This window comes from Hemiscyllium ocellatum, chromosome 35 (assembly GCF_020745735.1).
Source record: "Hemiscyllium ocellatum isolate sHemOce1 chromosome 35, sHemOce1.pat.X.cur, whole genome shotgun sequence".
NCBI classification, from domain to species: domain Eukaryota; kingdom Metazoa; phylum Chordata; class Chondrichthyes; order Orectolobiformes; family Hemiscylliidae; genus Hemiscyllium; species Hemiscyllium ocellatum.
In genome coordinates, this window is record NC_083435.1 from 35,268,520 (window position 1) to 35,289,306 (window position 20,787).

The 20,787-nt window shown below is 42.3% G+C and overlaps 1 protein-coding gene across 1 annotated transcript; it reads right to left on the bottom strand.

Moving 5' to 3' along the window:
* Positions 1 to 786: 786 nt before the first annotated feature.
* Positions 787 to 17,641, bottom strand: LOC132832622 (zinc-binding protein A33-like). The gene is made up of 6 exons (XM_060850704.1): positions 17,225 to 17,641; positions 10,498 to 10,593; positions 10,030 to 10,263; positions 6,865 to 6,887; positions 6,476 to 6,783; positions 787 to 3,608 (listed from the first exon to the last, which is right to left on the bottom strand). The coding sequence occupies exons 1-6, from the start codon at positions 17,639 to 17,641 to the stop codon at positions 3,094 to 3,096; spliced, it is 1,593 nt and encodes a 530-aa protein (XP_060706687.1). The 3' UTR covers positions 787 to 3,093.
* Positions 17,642 to 20,787: the final 3,146 nt, after the last annotated feature.

A 20,787-nucleotide genomic window follows, 5' to 3' on the forward strand; every position in this document is an offset into this window, starting at 1 on the left:
GGGGGAAAAGAAGATGGTCTTTTTTTATGATGCCTTGTCCACCAGAATCTTCAGGTTCCTGTCAGGGAAGCAGGGCACCAAATTGCCCTTACCTGGGCAAATAGCATGAACAATGCCAGGTAGCTCCAAAATGACAAGACACACAATGATTTTTTAAAAGTTGGCACCGAGTATGCCAGTCCACTTGGGAAATCCTGGCAATGTCGAGTTCTTCTATCTATGCCCATTGGTAGAATTTGGCTAGTATCTGACCTGATGGTCTGATTTCCACCCACAGTCCAAAGATGTGCAGGTTAGGGTGGATTGGCCATGCTAAATTGCTCATCGCGTACAGGGATGTGCAGGTAAAGTGGGTAATGCAGGGTTAAGGGAATAAGGTTGGTTTGGAGGGTCAGTGTGGACTCAATGGGCTGAAGGGCTGCTTCTGCACAATAGGGATTTTTATGCGATGAGGGGTGCCATAATAGTGATAATTTGAATTGGTAAGATAGAGTAAGAAAACTCATGGCTCCATGGAGAATTTGACCAGCATGAAATTTGACTGAATTGACACTTAAATGGAATAGTGTAGGTTAGATGGGCATCAAATTCATTCCACACACACTCCATTTAGACAAAATATCAAAAAAAATCCCTAATCTTAAAACCTAAATTATCCCAGTGATGTAAGTTGAAGAACAGTGTATGCTCCTGTTTAAATTTATTTTCCATCAGCCAGGTTCATAACACATTAATGAGACAATGTATTTATGACACATATTGTAATTAAACATACAATTAGGCCATGTGTACCAAAGGAGTGGAACAATTGTACAGTATATGGTATACAATTGCTAACAACACAACCTTACAAGTTTCAGTGTCCATGTTGAAGATACTTTGAGAGGTACTTCAAGGTTTTTACATTTTCTTCATATTACTTCCACATATTAAAGTAGAAAACTTTTCATTTTTCACTGCAATTCTATTTTAAATGGATGTTAAAATGAATTTTGTGTCCAATATCCCTCAACAATAATGTTTTAAAGAGTTGATTTTCTGCAGATTGGTTTGATTCCTTTCTCCACTCTCCCATTAGCATTTTATTGCCTGTACCTACTTCACTGAGAGAAAATTCTAATCACTAACTTGTACAATTCCAAATCACATTCTCCTCTTCTGAAGCTGAAAGTTGTTCAGAGGTGTTTCTCTCTGCTGAACAAACTTGCAAACAAGCAATTAAAACTCTTCAAAATACACAGAAATCTATTCACTAAACCTTTCTTCATTAAAAATATCAATATTAATCCAGTAACTCTATTGTCGCTGAATCAAAATTGATTTCATGTCCTCACTTAACAGTCAAAGCTTGAAAATTACTATCACAAGAATATTACAAGAAATGAATAACAGTAAAATGCTGGCAGACATCAGGACTGTTTGACAAACCCTCTCCTGAAAATGATTTACACAGATGGTATTTCGACGTTTCGGGCCAGAGCCCTTCATCAGGAATGAGGAGAGGGTGCCAGGCAGGCTGAGATAAAAGGTAGGGAGGAGGGACTTGGGGGAGGGGGGATGGAGATGTGATAGGTGGAAGGAGGTCAAGGTGAGGGTGATAGGCCGGAGTGGGGTGAGGGCGGAGAGGTCAGGAAGAGGATTGCAGGTTAGGAGGGCGGTGCTGAGTTCAAGGGAATCGACTGAGACAAGGTGGGGGGAGGGGAAATGAGGAAACTGGAGAAACCTGAGTTCATCCCTTGTGGTTGGAGGGTTCCCAGGCGGAAGATGAGGCGCTCTTCCTCCAACCGTCATGTTGTTATGTTCTGGCGATGGAGGAGTCCAAGGACCTGCATGTCTTCGGTGGAGTGAGAGGGAGAGTTAAAGTGTTGAGCCACGGAGTGGTTGGGTTGGTTGGTCCAGATGGCATTTCCACCTGTTATCAGTTTGTTATTCTCATTGAACAGAACATACTTGCGGCACGCTGGGAGTTCTAGGTTCCTGCTGTATTTGTAGGATCATAGGAGTTGCAGCAAAAGGATTAAGATTTAGATTTTCCAAGAAATTTGCAATCTCACACAGAACGCACTCCATCCCATCTATTTTCTTAATGAAAGAAGGAAGCTCTGGATTTCCAACAGGTGATTCTGCTGAGGCCTTTGTCAGAAATGCAGAACCTTGCTTCGTTTCCAATGTTAGTTCATAGGGGCACAACTGTCAGAGGAAGGCATAGCAGTCAGCTACTGCAAGTATGATGTTAGGGTGTTGGAAGGATACAGAGCCAGATGAGTAGGAGGGATAGGCTGTCAGGTAAGCCAGGTGCCAAGTGGATAGGATGCTATTTAACTGGGATAGCAGCTAGGGATGGTGTAAAGGGCCGGGGCAGAATGCCAGATGAATAGGAACTACAGAGCTTGGCTGGTAGGGTGTCAGGTTAGTAGGGGACTAGTTTTGCATAGAGCAAGCTGGCAGGAGTAGGATATCAGATCAGTCGTGGGTAGGGTTGACAGGTGGTTAGGAAGCAAGGGTGCAAGGTAAGGGATGCAGTCTTAAGGGTAGCTCAGGATGAGGGGGAAATCAGGTTTGGAAGGGGCTGGGCAGGGTTGGTGCCAGATTTGTGGAGTTCAGGTCCAGGGCAGTGAGGGAAGGTGAGAAAAGTCTGAGGGTGCTGGAGGGGAGGGTCTGGCAGGGGGAGGGGTGACAATGTCAGGTCTGGTGAAGGGCAAATTCTAGCAGGGAGGGGATTGAGGATGTTGAGTCTGGGGTTGTAAGAGGTCTGAGAGAATGTGCAGTTGCAGTACCTTAGTGAAAATTGAGCTCTCTTTCATAGTTACTCAGGAGTTATACTACATATCTAATAGCCTAACATTTCCTGTGTTCTTGCTTTATTTAATTTCATCAGATCAACTGAAAGCCAAATGCAGACTTCTGGAGGATTCCATGTCATAGAGGAATTGCGAAACAAAAAATTTACAAGGCAATTTTCAGAGAATGCTATGATGGAAATTGTGTGGTCTGACATACCCCATCTTCACTGTAATAACGATTGTCTGATGCAGTGGAAAATCCGGGCCTCCATTTCTGTTCTATTCTCATGAATCTCTATAGCTTAATGTTTCATACTAGTAAGTGGTTCAACCTAAGAGGCTCATTGTTTTCAACATCATCATTGCAAACAAGAGCAAAACATGGAAAGAGTTTTTCAGTGAATATGTCAGTGTAAGTGAAGAGATGAGACATATCATCAGCATTGTAAAATGACACCTGTCCTCCCTCATAGTCCAGGTAAATACCAATGATCCTGGGTTTCACATCCAATTTCAGAGTCTCATCAGCATAATATTCATCTCCATCTCTCAATAACAGAGTCCAATAGCCATGTTCGGGGAAAATATCCACCATTTCCTCTTCAGCGGCTGACTCAGTGGCTACACCAATAAGCCAGTCAGAGATGTCTCCCACTGCCACCTCCCAGTAGTGTATCCCAAATGTAAATCCTTCTGATCCCAGGACAGAAAGATATTCCGACTCATGAACAACCTTCATGTCATCGAGTTCTACGCTAGTTTGGTCATCAGACACGGTCAGCTGAGAATGTGCTGTGTCTGGATCAAAAAGCAGTGGTGCTGGAACTTGGAGGAAATAAAGTAACACAAGTTAAAAGCTATACATGTGTAAGTCAACACACACACACACACACACACACACACACACACACAAAATAGACACAGCAAAGCTCTGCATTATGTTCAAGACCTGGGCCCTGTTGTTTCTGTGAATATAAATAGAAGAAAGTTGAAAATAAAGACCACAGACAGTCAAGGATAAACATGAGGAGAGTCCAGAGAGAATACATCTGGACATGACTTCAAATAGGACAGTGGTGTCATTGAAAATTTACGCCGGCCAAAAAATAGATTTGACCTTATATGGCAAAGTGATCGAAAACAAAGTGATATAAAAAAGGAAACTGTAAATGCTGCATGTTTGTAGCTAGCGTGGTGCAGTTAGGTCAGTTGGTCAGAAACCGTATCAGGATATCTTTTTATGGACTGACCACTTGAGGTAGATTCTGGGTCATGGGAATTCTAAGTAATTAGTGTCATTGTGAATATATATTATTGGTTAGTGTCGTGTCAGAGTACTATATTCAGTGGAACTGCATCCAAGTTGTTATGTACTATCAATATCTGGGCCAGAACCTTTGGACTCAAAAGGTTTTACACATGCTAACTTCTAAAAACAATGGTTATTCATTTATAGTCTGAGAATTGATCACTCTCATGCAATATAACCTTGGCGCTGAATCACAAATGTTTTCACTAAGTCTAAGTTACATTGAATTTTTTGCAGGCATTTCTATGGCGAGGTCAAATGTGTTTTCTAGTTATATCTCAGCAAACTCCTGTCAACAGCGACCTATCCTGCCCCTACAGTGTCCCTCAGATCTAACTCCAGTCTCTTCCTAGCCCATGCTATTCCCAAGCCACCTCACCACATGCCCCAGAACTCAACAGCATCCATGGTGATGATGTGACCATTAAAAGCCCATTGTGCATCAAGACAAGCACTGTCAGTCCAGAATTGCCCTGTACATTTACCCCAGATATGACAAACAGGGGGAAATTGGTGCCCCTCTGTACAGACAGGGACATGAAGGTCCTGCTGGAAGGTGGGGTGCACACAGGACACTCTCCTTCCCAGGACCAGCTGTGGAGCCCAGAACACCAGGCCAGCGCTAGACTGGTCTGATAATGCCACTCAATTTAAAACAATCTCAGCCAGGCTGGAGGAATGCACAGTGGTATAGAAAGAAGGTCAATGACCTTATCCATTCTGCCAGTGTAAATGCTACCATCTTCTCTCTGACATTTCATACTCACTCAATCTCTGCTACTAAACACACCTCCCACCAAAAGTGACGCCCGATTAGTCTCACTTCTGCCTGCAACAACTCTCATGGGCTGTCATCCACTCCAACCCTCTGAATCCTGCAGGCGCTCTGTACGGTCTTCTCACTCACTCAGGACAGTCCCACCTAAAACCGAAAGTAACAGACATGTCACCTCCTTTCACCTCCCTTAATACGTGCCTCTCTCTCAGGAGGAAAACATCCGCCAATATGGCTGGTGGAGCGAATACTGACTCTGCATCGACACTGACCATTTCTCAGCCCCTGGACTGGTACTAGAGGTAACCCTTGACTTAGTGCTGACAGGAGATCACTGACACAAAGGCTATTCCCTTGCTTTGACTGAGGCCTCCTGACAATCATGATAAGCTTCCCTTCTTTGTGTCTCAATATGAAGGGCAGGACCTAAGGGAGTTTCTTATTTGGGAGAGGAGCAAAGCAGAAAAAGGCAAAGTGAGACAATACAAAGCTGGGATGCTGGGAGTCCACAAGGAAGCTCAGACTGAGTGTCTGCTATGATGCTATGACACTGAGTGAAGAGCCTGGAGATACAGCCTGGTCCATGAGCTGGATGTGTCGTTGAATACACAGTGTCCTTGCTGCAGCATATCAGATGCCAATGTCTGCGAGTGTGAGGTGAACATGGCCCATGTCCAACAAGAGGGTCTTTCAGATCAACCTGCATTCACCAAATACCTGCTTTAGTTCCCGTGTCAAAAGCACTGAATGTCTAGCTGGTTTGGGGAGATTGATAAGATCGGTGAAATGGACTGTTAACAAAATGACCAATAAGCAATTAGTTGTTCTTAGTTTGCCACTTGCCACTGCCCAGAGAGAACCTAACTTCACTGCTTGGGAAAAGCACAAAAGATGCAGTGAGGTCATTCCAACAGCAGGGTGTTGGAACTGACCAGACCTTTCACTCGATTCTGCCACAAATCTCACCGTAGCCCACTGTGCTCAGTAACCTCCCCTCCCCCCCCCCTCCCCCCACCCAGCTCTGAGATTCAACCCTCCACCTTTATATCCATAAATAAATAAATAACCCCGATATTTACAATTCCCTTTGTAGGAATTCAATTTTGGTGTAAGCTGGGTGGAGTCGGATCTGTTACAGACACCAACTGATCTCAATTGGTCTGAACACTGAATTGTGCGCTAATACCAAATGGCCAATTCATGCCAGCACCACAGACTGGTTTCTTTTGTAATCAAGAGGATAAATGGTTTCATTTTTTATTGAATTTATAATATTGCAATAAATGACCTTACATCAATTTCCTCCCTGAAGATGGTTTGAACCTTGAGCTCCTGAGGATAAGTGATATTGGAAATTAGAATTTGGAACAGCCTAGAGTGGGGATGGCAGGCTATGATGCCAAGTAGGTAAATTTACTCCATTTACCAACTGTGATATACCCTGCCTAATAGTCAATTGTGTTCAAGTCAATGGAACCATGATCTAAATCTTGAAATCACAGAGACCACAAGCAACAGATCATTCATTCATTCTAATTCAAGCATATCACAGCCATTTTATATTAGGGCAAATGAGTGCCATGCAGTTAACAGCAGGTCATGTCTTACCTGGAGAGAGGATTTCTTTCATTTCCTTCCATATTGCATATTGCAAAGGTCCCCTGAACTTTCCCAGTATCAGGTCACTAAACTCTATCACGTCTTCACCATTTTCATCTGATTCATGATCACTTACTTCATCACTTCTCTCATTTTCATCGTCATCAGTGCCATCATTAATTTCATCATCATCGTGGTCATCATCACTTGCATCATCATTTTTATCATCATCACTGTCACCTTCATTTTTATTGTCATCTTCACCAACATCATCATTTGTCTCTTCTTCACTTTCACTCTTTTCCCTCCCAAGGCACCTGTATTGGATCAACAACTTGGTTTAATTTCTCAAAATAATGCTCATTTTTATAAAATATGTCGGTATAAATCATACGCACCTTTCTGGCAATCTTTTCATTTCCTGTATAAAAAGTAAACAAAATTAACATGAATTGAGCTGTTTCCATCTATGACACAAGTTCTACTTTACAATGGACTTCAATCATTCTGCAGGAGCTCCGTGGTGAAATCTAGTTCAATGGTTTTGGCAATTGTAAACTTGTCTCCTTTATAACAATAAAACATACTGCTATTCATTAAGGTACTGGCCCCTTTGCCAAACAACAACAAGTGTTTATTTATACTTTATTTACGAACTGTTCAAAGACAGCTAGCATGGATTTGATGTGGTTATGTGATGTTATGTTTACCTAACTAAACCTTTAAAGGCACATACCTACAAAATATTTGGCAACAACTCTCTGAATGTTGTTTATCTGAACTCCCTGATGGCATTCTGCAAGGTTTCTACATACTACACTATTAGCAAAACTGCTTGCACTGAAATTGAAAGCACCCACTGACATGGAACGTGGATTAACTGGGAATTAATTAGTACAGATAATGTAGCTAACTTTAAAATGTCAGGAATTAACTTGTGGTTGTCTGTCTGGGTATAAACTGGGTCCTAGTTTTTTATTGTTTATGTGAGCAACTTAAGTGAAGGAGTCAATATCCAAGCTTGCTGCAGGCATTAACATATGTGTGGGAAATGGTATGAATGGAAGAAGAAATTACACAGGAACATTGTTAAATCACAAGTCCGTGGTATTGGAAAAATGAATCCATTTTAGTCTTAAAAAAGAAAATGTAATTTTGAATTTGAGAGAAGTTAAGAAGTGGATAACTGGAAAGATTTATGGATCAGTGCACAGAAATAACTAAAAGTTAGTTGAGGGGTAGAACCTGATTTAAAAGACAAATAGAATATTGGTCTTTCTGTCAAAGAAGTTCAATCCAAAGGAAATTCCAATTATAAAAGGCTCTAGTTAGATCCCATTTCAAGTATGATGTTCATTTATGGGTGTCACATTTCAGAATGAAGATAAATGCTGTGGAGATAAGAACAAATAAATCGTCCAATTCACGGCATCAACTGTTCATAACTCTTATCAATGGCTTAGATGAGGGAAGTGAAGGCATGGTAACTAAACTCACAAACAAAACCAGGCTAGGTAGGAAAAGACATTGAGCAGAAGACATATGGAGACTGCTGACAGATTTAAATATGCTGAGAGTGTGAAAAACCCAGCAGATGGAGTGTGATGCAGTAAAGTGTGAAGTTAGCCACTTTGGCAGGAAGAATGAAAATAAGGAATATTTCTTAAGCAGAAAATTATTGTGGAATTTCAAGGTGCAGGGGATTAAGGTGCTGTACTGCATGAATCATAAAAAGCTAGAATGTAGGCATGGTTCGTATTCAAGATGGTTAACAGGATGTTATCCTTTATTACTATATGGATTGAACATAAAGGTAAGGATGTTATGTTTCAGCTGTACAGAGATTTGCTAAATTAACATTGGAAATACAGTGTGCAGTTTTGGTCCTCTTGGGCAAGGAAGGATTCAAATATGTTGGAAGTGACTCACAGGAGGTTGACTAGGTTAATACTTGGAATGACTGGCTTGACTTACGAGTATGGGCTGGGGAGGCTGGACTAGTTTCCACTGGAGTTTGGAGGAGTGATGTGATGAAAGTGAATTAGATCTTGAATGATCTCAACAAGGTGTAAGTGGGCAGTATGTTTCTGCATGAGGTTAAGTGCAGAACTGTCGAGCACTGTTTTAAATGTAGTGGTTGAACTTTCAGGGTAGAGGTGAAGAGAATATTTCACCTCTCAGACAGTTATGCAACTTTAGAACTGTATGCTTCAAAATGCAGCAGAGGCAGGAACATTATACTTTGTTTTTAAACATCGTAAACACAAACCTTATTAAGTGGCAGAGCAGGTTTGAGGTGCTAAAGAGTCTACTTCCATTCTTATTTTACATGTCCACATGATTGCATATTTTAATGGAACAGACTTTGCTATTGCATGCTAAATAAACAGAGGAAGTAGTGGAGGCAGGTACAATTACAACATTTAGAAGGCAACTATATAGGTATAATAATAAGGGTTAAGAGAGATATGGGCTAAATGCTGGAATACGGAACTGCTTCAGGCTGGGATATCTGGTTGGCACAGGCAAGTTGGACAGAAGGGTCTGTTTCCTTGCTCTATGACTCTTTGACTCTAATTAGTAAATTCCAGTGTGAAACAATTCATACAATTTTTTCCTTGATATTGAGTCAGGTAAACAACCCAAAGTCATAGCCAAGGTAGTGTGAACTCTAAATTGGGAGGGTCAACTTTTCATGCAGAAGTTCGTTCACGTGTGGAACCAGCTGCCAGATGCAGGTGCGGTTACCACATTTAAAATACATTTGGACAGCTAACATGAATGAGTAGGTAAGCTTTAGAAGATGGTGGACTAACGCAGCAAGTAGGACTAGTTTAATTGGAGGAACTTGGTCAGCATGGACAAGTTGGACCAAAGGGTTTGTTTCCATGTGGTATAACTTTATGACACTATTGTCACAGGACTCGATCAGTATTATAACAAGTTGACTAAAAGTATGGATTATTAACATATCAACTCCCGGCCCATAGGTGCTGGAGCTCACTTAGGCTGAAACATGATTGTTAGTATTCATGTCCCCAGTATTCGTGCTTAATAAATCGTGATTCAGTTGGCTGTAATAGAGTTCAGATTAGATTACTTACAGTGTGGAAACAGGCCCTTCGGCCCAACAAGTCCACACCGACACGCCGAAGCGCAACCCACCCATACCCCTACATTTACCCCTTACCTAACACTATGGGCAATTTAGCAAGGCCAATTCACCAGACCCGCACATCTTTGGACTGTGGGAGGAAACCGGAGCACCGGGAGGAAACCCACGCAGACACAGGGAGAACGTGCAAACTCCACACAGTCAGTCGCCTGAGGCGGGAATTGAACCCAGGTCTCTGGAGCTGTGAGGCAGCAGTGCTAACCACTGTGCCACCGTGCTGCCCACTTGAACATTGTCTGCAGATTTGTGCTGGAACCTTGTGAAAGTAAAGTGTCCTTCAAACCTGAAGCAGAAACCCTGTCCGTTAATATTGACATAATCACCTGAGCCCACTGATCATTGATAGTGCCTGCAGAAACAGGAATGGTTCTGGTTTGTAAACTGATACCTTGAGAAAAGTGATATTGTCTTCCTGGTGAATGACGGCTTGAAGTTTCGATACATCCTCTTCAAGGGATTTTAATTCTTTGTTAATTTCTGCCAAATTTAAGTCAATTAATTTAAAAGCATCATCCCGTTGCATTTGGAGTTCTCTAATTAAGCACGCCTTTTTGTCTTCGAGATATTGTTGAATTTTGGCAAACTGTTCAGAGATGTGTTGCTCCAGAAATCGTGTGAGTTCCTAGGTCAGTGAGAGAAAACATACATGTGGCTTCTTTTAGAGGCACAGATACATGAATGCCAATTGGAAATGCAAAGCTCCTGGCATCTTACTGGCCATCTGTTGAAATCCAATTCTACTGAATACAATGGAAATTCATCTCAAGTGCAACAATCAGCAACACAATTCTTTAACGCTGAAAAAGAATTTTCATTTCCATCCAGCAGTGTTTAAACATTAGACTGAGTGACTTACATCCAGTTCTGAAATCTTCTCCTCCTCTTGAAGCTTCAATTCAATTTTCCTGTTCTTTCTCTCCTTGATGGAATCCAAGGGGGATTGCAGCTGGACCTGGAAATGGAAGCAGGCCTGTCAAAATGCATCCTTTTCCGATTTGTCTTTTGTTGCTATAAATAGTTGGATGTTAGAATGCATTCACACAGCTCCAAACTCAAAAGATAAAAGAGACAGAGTATGACCAACAAGCACAGGTGGTTAGCACTGCTGCCTCACAGCGCCTTATTGAACCTTGGTTCAATTCCCGCCTCAGGCGGCTGAACTGTGTGGATTTTGCACATTCTCCCCGTGTCTGTGTGGGTGTGCTCCGGTTTCCTCCCATCATCACAAAGATGTGTGGGCCAGGTGAATTGGCCATGCTAAATTGCTCATAGAGTTAGGTAAGGGGTAAAATGTAGGGGTATGGGTGGGCTGCGCTTCAGCGGGTCGGTATGGACTTGTTGGGCCGAAGGGCCTGTTTCCACACTGTAAGTAATCTAATCTAATCAATGATATTACACACACTTTCATACCCCGAATGGAAATTGAAGTAAGGCTCAGATTTTTTGTTTTATCTATTTGTTTGCAGGACGTGGACATGGCTGGCTGGACCAGCATTTGTTGCAACCCCTACCTGCCTTGGGAAAGGTTTTAATCAACCCCTTCTGAGACCCATGCAGTCCATGTGGTGTGAGTACTACCACAGTGCTCTTAGGGAGGAACTAAAATACCATATGGCAAAACAGTAGAAATAGGCCACTGAGTCTTCCCTGCAATTCAATGAGATCATAGCTGCTCTGATCATCTTCAACTCCACGTTCCTGCCTTTTCACCATAAAATTTTCCCCATTCTCTCACTATTTAAAAATTCATCTATCCTCAGCTCTGAATATACTTCATGACTCAGCCTCAACAGTTCTGAGGCAAACAAATCAACAGATTCACAACCCTCTGTGAAAGATTCCTCTTCATTTCAGTATTAAATGTGTGACACCTGAGTCTAAAATTTGCCCACTGCTCTTGGACTCTCCCCCAAGGGGAAATAACATCTCCCCTTTCAAGTCCTCTAAAAATCTTGATTGTTTCAAGAAGGTAGCCTTTCATTCTTTTATATTTCAAGGCCCAATCTACTCAACTTCTCTTCATAAGACAGACCCTCCTTGCCAGGTATCAGATGAATGAACATTATGTGGATTGCCTCCAATGCCAGGACAGTTAGATTTCCTTAGTTAAGGGACACAAAACATTTCACAATACTCCATCTATCATCTGACTAGTGTTTTGCACAGTTTCAGCAAACCTCCTAATTTTTATATTCCATTTTCTTTGAAAAAGGCTAACATCCAATTTTCCCTCATGATTACCCATCGAACATGGATGCCAGCTTCCTGGAAGTTCCAGGGTTTTAACTCAGAGATATTGGAGGAATGGGTGATAGAGTTCCAAGCCATGATGTGATGTGGTCTGGGAGGGAATACGCACATTGTGGTCTTCCATGTACATTCCATACCCACAGGGCATTCCAAAGCACTTCATCACCAAAGAAGTTAACCTGAAATAGTCCCTGTAATAATGGAGGAAATACTGAAACTAATCTCCACACAGAAAACTCAAACAAACAGCAATTTAATAATCAACAAAAGAAATTGTTTTTGTGATTGAGGGATAAATATTGGTTGTGACTTCAGGAATCCCTTGCTTTTCCTCAAAATAATGCCATATCTATCTAAGCGAGCAGATTTAACATTTCATCTAACAAATTACACATCCAATTCCTTCAATGCGTGGAGTCGGATCTTGAATCCAAGACCTTCTGACTCAAAACTGAGTGGCTCAGTTGTTAGCACTGCAGCCCCACCAGGAACCCAGGTTTGATTCCCGCCTTGGGCCACTGTCTGTGTGGAGTTGCGCATTCTCCCCATGTCTGTGTGGGAAATGGGGAGGAATGTGGGAAAATATGTCAAAAATGAAAAAGAAATCAGATTATCAATATCATAAAAATAAGAATTCTGAAATCCCCCTTTAAGATTTAAAGTGGCAAGTTCAAAACATCACTCATGAGTGGTGATTACTGCATTTCTGTGCATTTGCATCTCATCAATAGCCCATTTTATTTCAGTTCTATGCAGCTTTCAATTCTCCTCTTTTTCTGTGATGAACTACAGAAACAAAAGTCAGAGCAATTACTCGACGACAACAGCTCATCACTTGCTTCTCCAAGCTCTTATCCTCCTCCACGCCTAATCCAAGCAATTCGGCACCAGTAAATGACCAGGCTTGCCACATCATCATGCCTGCTTTCAGAGCAACCAAGACATCACTTCAGGGCATCCCTTTGGGAGCTCAGGGACATCTTTGACCTACCACCCTTCCGTCAGGTTGTTGTAAACGCAGCGACAAGCACATATTTCTTCTTTATACAGTCATACATTTCATGCATCCATATATGATTTGGCTCTGAGCTTCATTTCTTAGTATGCACTCACTTTATGGAGGTTGACAGATTCTGTATTTTTTTTTGCAAACAGGGAGAGGTGGAAGTTTATCCCAGTTCGAAGCGCTGAACAACACGGCCCTTTGCAACTTCAACTTCATTCCTCCAAAATGCTTACATGGTAAACAAATGCTTCATCCAAATGGCCATGTGCAGACGTCAAAGGGGACTAGCACTTAATGGTCTGAAAGGACACTACGATCATTCATGGTGTATTGTCACGGTCAGTCAAGGTACACTTTGCAGGGCAGAGTGACTCCAACAGTGATTTCAACACCAGCTGAGATTACCATGAGGAAATATGTTTCATAGGTTTGCTGATAACAACCAAAATTGGTGGTAGAGTAGGCAGTGAGGAAGGTTATCTAAGATTAAAAAGGATCTTGGTCCTTTGGGCCAAGGAGTGGCGGATGGAGTCTAATTTAGATAAATACGAGGTTTGCATTTTAATAATATGAATAAGGGCAGGAGTTACAGAATTAATAGGAAGGTCCTAGTGAGTGTTGTAGAACAGCTACCCAGAGCTTCAGATAAGTAGTTCATTGAAAGTTGCATCACAGGTAGACAGAGTGGTAAAGAAGGCATTTGGCATGCTTGGTTAAAAACAATGACTGCAGATGCTGGAAACCAGATTCTGGATTAGTGGTGCTGGAAGAGCACAGCAGTTCAGGCAGGATGCTGCCTGAACTGCTGTGCTCTTCCAGCACCACTAATCCAGAATTTGGCATGCTTGCTTTCATTCTTCAGACCACAGAGTATAGGAGTTAGGATGTCATGTTGCGGTTTTACCTGACATTGCTAATGTCAGTTTTGGAGTATTGCTTATGTTCTGGTTGCTCTGTTATATGAAGAATATTATTAAATATTAAATGGGGATTTAATATTCAAAATTAGAGGGCATAATTTAAAGGTGAAAGGAGAACGATTTAAAAGGCACCTGAAAAGCAACTTTCACACAGAGTGGTTCATATGTGGAACAAACTGCCAGATGCACCTACAGTTACAACATTTAAAGCCATTCCAACAGCTACATGATGGGCCAAATGTAGACAACAGGCCATCAAGTCCACACCCATCCAATGAAGAGCACTCCACCCAGATTTACCCACCCCATAACCCTGCATTTCCCATGGCTAATCTATCCTACACTTCCCTGACGCTGCGGGCAATTTAGCATAGTCAACCCACTCTAATCAGCACATCTTTCAATTGAAGAGGAAACATATGTAAACACAGGGAGAACGTGCAAACCGCACACAGACTGTTGCCTGGGGAAGGAATCGAACCCACATCCCTTATACTGAGAGGCAGCAGTGCTAACCACTGAGCCAACATGCTGTCCCAAAAAAAAATTGGAAAATTCAGCCTCCATATTTGGTGTTGTATTGATAGAGGTTGAGTACAAAACAAATCAGATGGCATTGAATTTGTGCAGCAATTGTTATACATTGTCCCAGTTTAAGGACCTGATTAAAGCAAGGAAAGAAACACATTGGAAAGAGGTGGGGACAATGTGCAATGTATGAGGTAGGATTTTCGAGACATGGTAAAGAACAGAAACCCAAGAGTTTCAAGCAATATTCACAGCAACAGAGGACCTTCAGCAGAGCACACATGTAGGTAATCAACATTACAAAAGTGGTGAACTAAATTTGCTCCACTGCCAATAAATGAGGACAAACTGGCACGGTGGTACAGTGGTTCACACTGCTGCCTCACAGCACCAGAGACCTGGGTTCAATTCCCACCTTCAGCAACTGTCTGTGAAGAGTTTGCACATTCTCCCTGTGTCTGCATAGGTTTCCTCCCACAGTCCAAAAATGTGCAGGTTAGTTGAATTGGCTATGCTAAGTTGCTTGTAGTGTTAGGTGAAGGGGTAAATGTAGGGGAATGGGTCTGGGTGGGTTGCTCTTCAGAGGGTCGGTGTGGACTTGTTGGGTCGAAGGGCCTATTTCCACACTAAGTAATCTAATAATCTCTCAATGAAGGGGTGTTTGAAAATGCTTTGAAATAATTGTAGTGTGGAGGTTTCAAATCAATTAAATTAATTGTTAAAAAAAAAACTCGTAACTATTTAACAGAAATGCATACTTCAAAACTGCTGTGCAGGCAGGGACTTTTCACCATTCAATTTGAACTAATCAAGACCTCAAAACCACTCTAACCATTCAGATACAGAAACAAAATGAGCTGCTGGTAGTCTGCATTTTGGAAAGAAAAATCAGACCACGACTCACACACTTAATGGCAATATCCTGGGGAAGAAAGAGACCTTGGAATGCAGGTTCATAGCTCCTTGAAAGTGGGGTCACACATAGACAAGATAGTGAAGAAGGTGTTTGGTATGCTTGCCTTTATCAGTCAGTGCATTGAGTATAGGAGTTACGAGGTCATGTTGCGGCTGTACAGCACATTGGCTAGGCCACGTTTAGAATACTGCATCAATTCTGCTCTCCCTGCTACATGAAGGATGTTGTGAAACTTGAAAGGACTGACAAGGAAATTGCCAGTGGTGGAAGGTTTGAGCTGTAGGGTGAGGCTAAATAGTCTGGGGCTATTTTCCCTGGGTTGTTGTACACTCAGAGGTGACCTTATCAAAGTTTCTAAAATCATGAGGGGTATGGATAGAACGAAAAGCCAAGGTCTTTTTCCCGGGGTGCAGGAGTCCAAAATGAGAGGGCATAGGTTTATGGTGAGAGGGGAAAGATTTAAGGGACAATTTTTCACTGGGTGGTGGAATGAGCTGCCAGAGGAACTGGTGGTGTCTGGTACAATTACAACATTTAAAGGGCATCTGCATGTGTAAGTGAATAGAAAGGGTTTAGAGGGATATGGGCCAAATGCTGGCAAATTGAACTGGCTTAATGTAGGATGTCTGGTATGGATGAGTTGGATTGAAGGGCCTGCCTCTGTGCTGTGTAGGCCTGTGACTCTCATCAGTCCAGTGCAGAATTCGGTCCACCTTGCTAATACCAGAGTGTGTTCTGCACCCTTCTCAACCTGAGTGCTTCTCCAGGTAGTATTCCTCTGCTGAGACAGGGTAGTCTGCCATGATACTTCACAGGTTCTGAGGATTCCCAGGGCAACTCCCCTCTGATTGTACACCACTGTGCTGCCATGTCTGCTGCACTCATCCTGTCTGTGGTACGGGGCATATCCAGTGATGGTATTAGTTAGCACATGGTCTGTAGGCTACAATTCGTTGGTCAGAGCAATGAGTACAGGGCATCATGTAACATTAACAAGACATTCATAAGATCACATTTGGAGTAATGCATACACTTTTGGTCACCCTGAACGTAGGAAGGATGTTATTAAACTGGAAAGGGTGCAAAAAAGATTTATAATGATGTTACTGAGACTGAACGATTTGGGCTATAAGGAGAGGCTGGATAGGCTGGTATTTTTTTTCCCGGACTATAGGAGGCTGAGGAGTGACCTTATTGAGGTTTGTAATGTCATGACGCGTATAGATAAGGTGAATGGCCAAGGTCATTTTCGTAGTGTAGGGACATCCAAAACGAGAGGGCATAGAACATTGAACATAGAAAAGTACAGCACAGAACAGGCCCTTAGGAACACGAGGTTGTGCCGAGACTTAATCCTAATGTAAAATATAGTAACTTAACCTGTGCACACCTCAACTCACTGCGATCCATGTGCATGTCCAGCAGTCGCTTAAATGTCCCCAATGACTTCGCTTCCACTACCTCAGCTGGCAACGCATTCCTTGCACTCACAACTCTCTGCATCAACCTCTGATGTCTCCTTTATACCTTCCTCCTAATATCTTGAACGTGGGAAGGGAAAGATTAAGAAAGAGACCTGAGGGGCAATTTTTTTTTCACATGGAGGAACAAGCTGCCAGAGGAAGTGGTGGAGGCGAATCCACTTGCAAATTTTAAAAGCCCGTTTGAACAGGAACCTGGATAGGAAGGGTTTAGAGGGGTATGGAGCTAGTCCAGTTTAGGAAACCAGGACAGCATGGACAGGTTGGGCTGAATTGTCTGTTTCCCAGATTTCTGATTCTATCAAGTGCCCTGAACTTCCAAAGTATGGAAATTGCAGCAACTTCCCAAACCATGAGCAGGCCCCATTTAAAAAAAATGTTGCTGCTGGGAAGGCAGTCTTCCGAGTAAAGAGAAAATATAATTAGTAACTACTTCACTGTTTAAAAGCCAACAGCAGCATAGAAAGCTAGTTTTCTTTCACCTTGTACTTTCTCACTGCATCAGTGACAGGCAGGAAGCTGTGGCCTGAGTGTGCGGGGGAATCTCGACAAATGACACAGATCAGAGCCCGGTCGTCCTGACAGAACAGCTTCAGCTTCTCATCGTGTTCCAGACAGCGGGGACCCCCTTCCTGCTGCAGACCCGGGTTCAGCTCCAGCTGCCGGGCTTTCTCACAGAGATTGGCCAACACCCTGGCCTTCTTATAACTCTTCTGCTTGGAAACCGCGCGACATTCCGGGCAGGACACCACCTCCCCCTGGTTTTCCCAACACGCCTGGATGCAGGATTTGCAGAAATTGTGCTCACACTCCAACTGCACCGGCTCCACAAACACAGACAGGCAGATCGAGCAGGTTAAATCCTCAGTAGAGATTAAAACCTGCTTGTCAGCGGCCATCTTCCTGCAGACTTGTTTTATGATGTACCTTGCACTTTCATTTTCGTTTCTTCATCAATTACAGTTCAAAGTGCAATGAGCCAAAAGCCGATATTTTTCATCACTGAAACATACGCAATTGAAAATTGTGATCTGAATAAATCGTTGCTGACCTACTTACAGCTAAACGCCAGAAATTTCGTATTTATTAAGAGACTTTCATGATTACTGAATATATACAAGTCCCTTTCAGCCACGATTTTCTTTTTGAAGTGTAATCAGAATAATATGACAGGAGAAGCATGTTAAATTTGCACATTTAGCAAGTGATGATGACCAGATAATCTGTGATTTTTATGTGTGAGAGAGAGATTCTGCTTGAGAGATGACCAGCTAATCGTCGATTTTTTTGTGTGCTTTAGAGATAATATCAGCCAGAACACCAAAGATAATTTCCCTGCCTTTCCTCCAAAATTACAGCACAAGATCCTTTCTATCCGCCTGGTAATACGGATAGGACTTCAGTTTGACATCTGATCTGAAAGGAAGCACCTCTGACAGTGCTATGCTCACTCAGTAATCCTCTGGACAGATCAACCTGGACTATTGACAGTGGTGGAGTGTCACCTGACCTTTTCCTTAAGAAGCGATTGGGTGACCAGGTGAGCTGTGGTTCCCACCTCTGTCACTCACGAAGTGTGGCATTTCCATCACTTGTTAGTGTTACACTCACTTGTTAGTGTACCTGCTTCTAAAATGCTACCAAAAAACGGAACTTAAAATAAATAATCTTAAGAGAAAGTTTGAATTATAAAGAAAGGCTGGATTGGCTGGAACACTTTTCCACTGGAACAGAGAAGGTTGAGAGGTTAGCTTATCGAGGTTTATAAAATAATGAGGTGCGTGGATAGGGTTAATGGGAGGAGTGCCTGAGGATGGAGGAACTTCAAGACGAGGGTGGCACTTTTTTTAAGGTGAGAGATTTGAAAAAGACACTAAAATATTTTTATACAGAGGGTGGATTGCATGTGGAATGATCTCCCTTAGGAATTGATGGATGTGGGCACAATTACAATGTGTAAAAAAACATTTGGATAAATAAATGAATAGGATAGGTTTGGAGGGAAATGGGACAGGAGCAGGAAGGTGGAGCTAGATACGCTTGGCATGGACTAGTTGGACTGAAGGGTCTGTTTCTGTGCTGTATGATTCTTACTGCATGTTGCTGTTTAAAGCACTCGAAACACTTGCTCACTTTCAGTAATGTGACCTAAAACTGTCAACAAGGGTGGGAGATCACATCAGCAAAATGGAAAATGGGAGCAGGTGTGGGCAATTCAACCATCTGAGCCTGTTCTGTTGTTATATATGAACATGGTTGGTCAGAGTCCAGAGTGTGGTGCTGGAAAAGCACAGCAGGTCAGGCAGCATCCAAGGAGCAGGAGAATCAATGTTTCGGGCATAAGCCCTTCATTCATCTTTCCTGATGTCGGGCTTATGCCTGAAATGTTGATTCTCCTGCTCCTCGGGTGCTGCCTGACCTGCTGTGCTTTTCCAGCACCACCCTCTCGACTCTGAGCTCCAGTATCTGCAGTCCTCACTTCCTCCATCATGGTGGATCATCCAACTCAGTACCTGTTCCTGCTTTCTCCCCATGCCCTTTGATCACTTCATACCTGACTCCTTCTTGAAAGCATGCAAAGTTTTGGCCTCATCTCGTTTTTGCAAATTCCACAGGCTGGCCATTCTTTGGCTGGAGAATTTTCTCTTCATCGCAGTCCGAAGTGGCCTATGGTGTCACCTTGGACGGAAACCCCTTGGTCTGGAGGGTCTTCACTTACAATTGTGTATTTTGAATCACATTCAAATGAGCACAATAATTTGATAATTGAAACAATCCACTTCCCAATGGAAACAGTTTATCTTTTCTTACCGTTTCAATGCTTATCATTTTGAACTTCCTTAAAAATCTCCCTTTTACGAGTACTAAAGAAAAATATTCTACTTCCTCCAATCTCTCCAGACAATTAAAGTCACCTAATTCTATTGTTAGTTAAAATTCTTTGCGCGCTCTCCATAGTCTTACCATTTCACGAAGGCCAGAAAACAAATGAATTTATAAATGGATTAAAGTGGATGAGCTGACATGGGGGTGAGGCAGTCATTAGAGGGCGGTCACATCACATTCATTAAGTAGAAGCTCCCACTGGAAAAAGCTGCAAACCTGAGGATTGGGAGCATTTTTTAAATCAGAAAAAGAAGACAAAAATGCTTGATCAAGTGAAGGAAATACAGGATGGGAGTAAAATTGCAGGGAAGATAATAAGTGATGATAAAAGCTTTTATAAAGATGGGGGAAAAATATCAGTGAATACAAATGTTGGCCTCTTACAGGCAAAAGCTGGGGGAATTACAATGGGATGAAGAGAAATGGCAGAAGAGTTGAATACATACTTTGATTCTGTCTTCACAAAAGAGAATACAAAAGAATCTTCCAAAGTGCCAGGGCACCAAGAGTCGAGTGAGGTAGTGGAACATGAAAAAATTAGTATTAATAAGGAAATAGTGCGAGGGAAATCAATGGGGTTAACGGTTGGCAAATCACCAGACACTGACAGTTTATATCCCATAATATGAAAGAAAGCAGCCCTGCAAATATTGGAAGCATTGGTGGGCATCTTTCAAAATTCAATAGACTCTCAAGCAGTTCCTTGCAGGGTGGCAAATCTAACCCTGCAAAAAAAAAGGGGGAGAGTGAAAAAAAAATCGGAGAATTACAGAATAGTTAGCCAAACAGTAGCGGGATGAATACAAAGTCTATCATGAAAGATGTGATCACTTGAAAGCATTAATGAGAATGGCCAAATGAGGTGGAGTCTGGGGGCAGTGGGACACAACCAGAGAGTCTGGACAGGGGATGGAGCCTAGAAAGAATATAATGCTGATCACAAAATGTTGCTAATTGCTGGGAAAATACATCTTACTCACTAATGTCCTTTAGGGAAGGAAACTACCATCTTTACCTGGTCTGGCTTGAATGTGACTCCAAACTCAAAGCAGTGTGGTTGGCTCTGAACTGCCCTGTGGGCAAATAGTTACAGGTCATAAATGCCAGAAATGACAACCACATCCAGTGAATGAAGGCTTTTTTTTAATAGTTGCACAAT

What these genes read in the sequence shown, in the direction of transcription:
- LOC132832622 (XM_060850704.1), bottom strand. Translation starts at nt 17,641, where the DNA reads ATGGCCGCTGACAAGCAGGTTTTAATCTCTACTGAGGATTTAACCTGC. An exon ending in AGAAGATTTCAGAACTGGAT is followed by an intron (nt 10,264 to 10,497) that starts GTAAGTCACTCA and finishes TCACTGACCTAG; the next exon opens with GAACTCACACGATTTCTGGA. An exon ending in ATGAAAAGATTGCCAGAAAG is followed by an intron (nt 6,784 to 6,864) that starts GTGCGTATGATT and finishes GATCCAATACAG; the next exon opens with GTGCCTTGGGAGGGAAAAGA.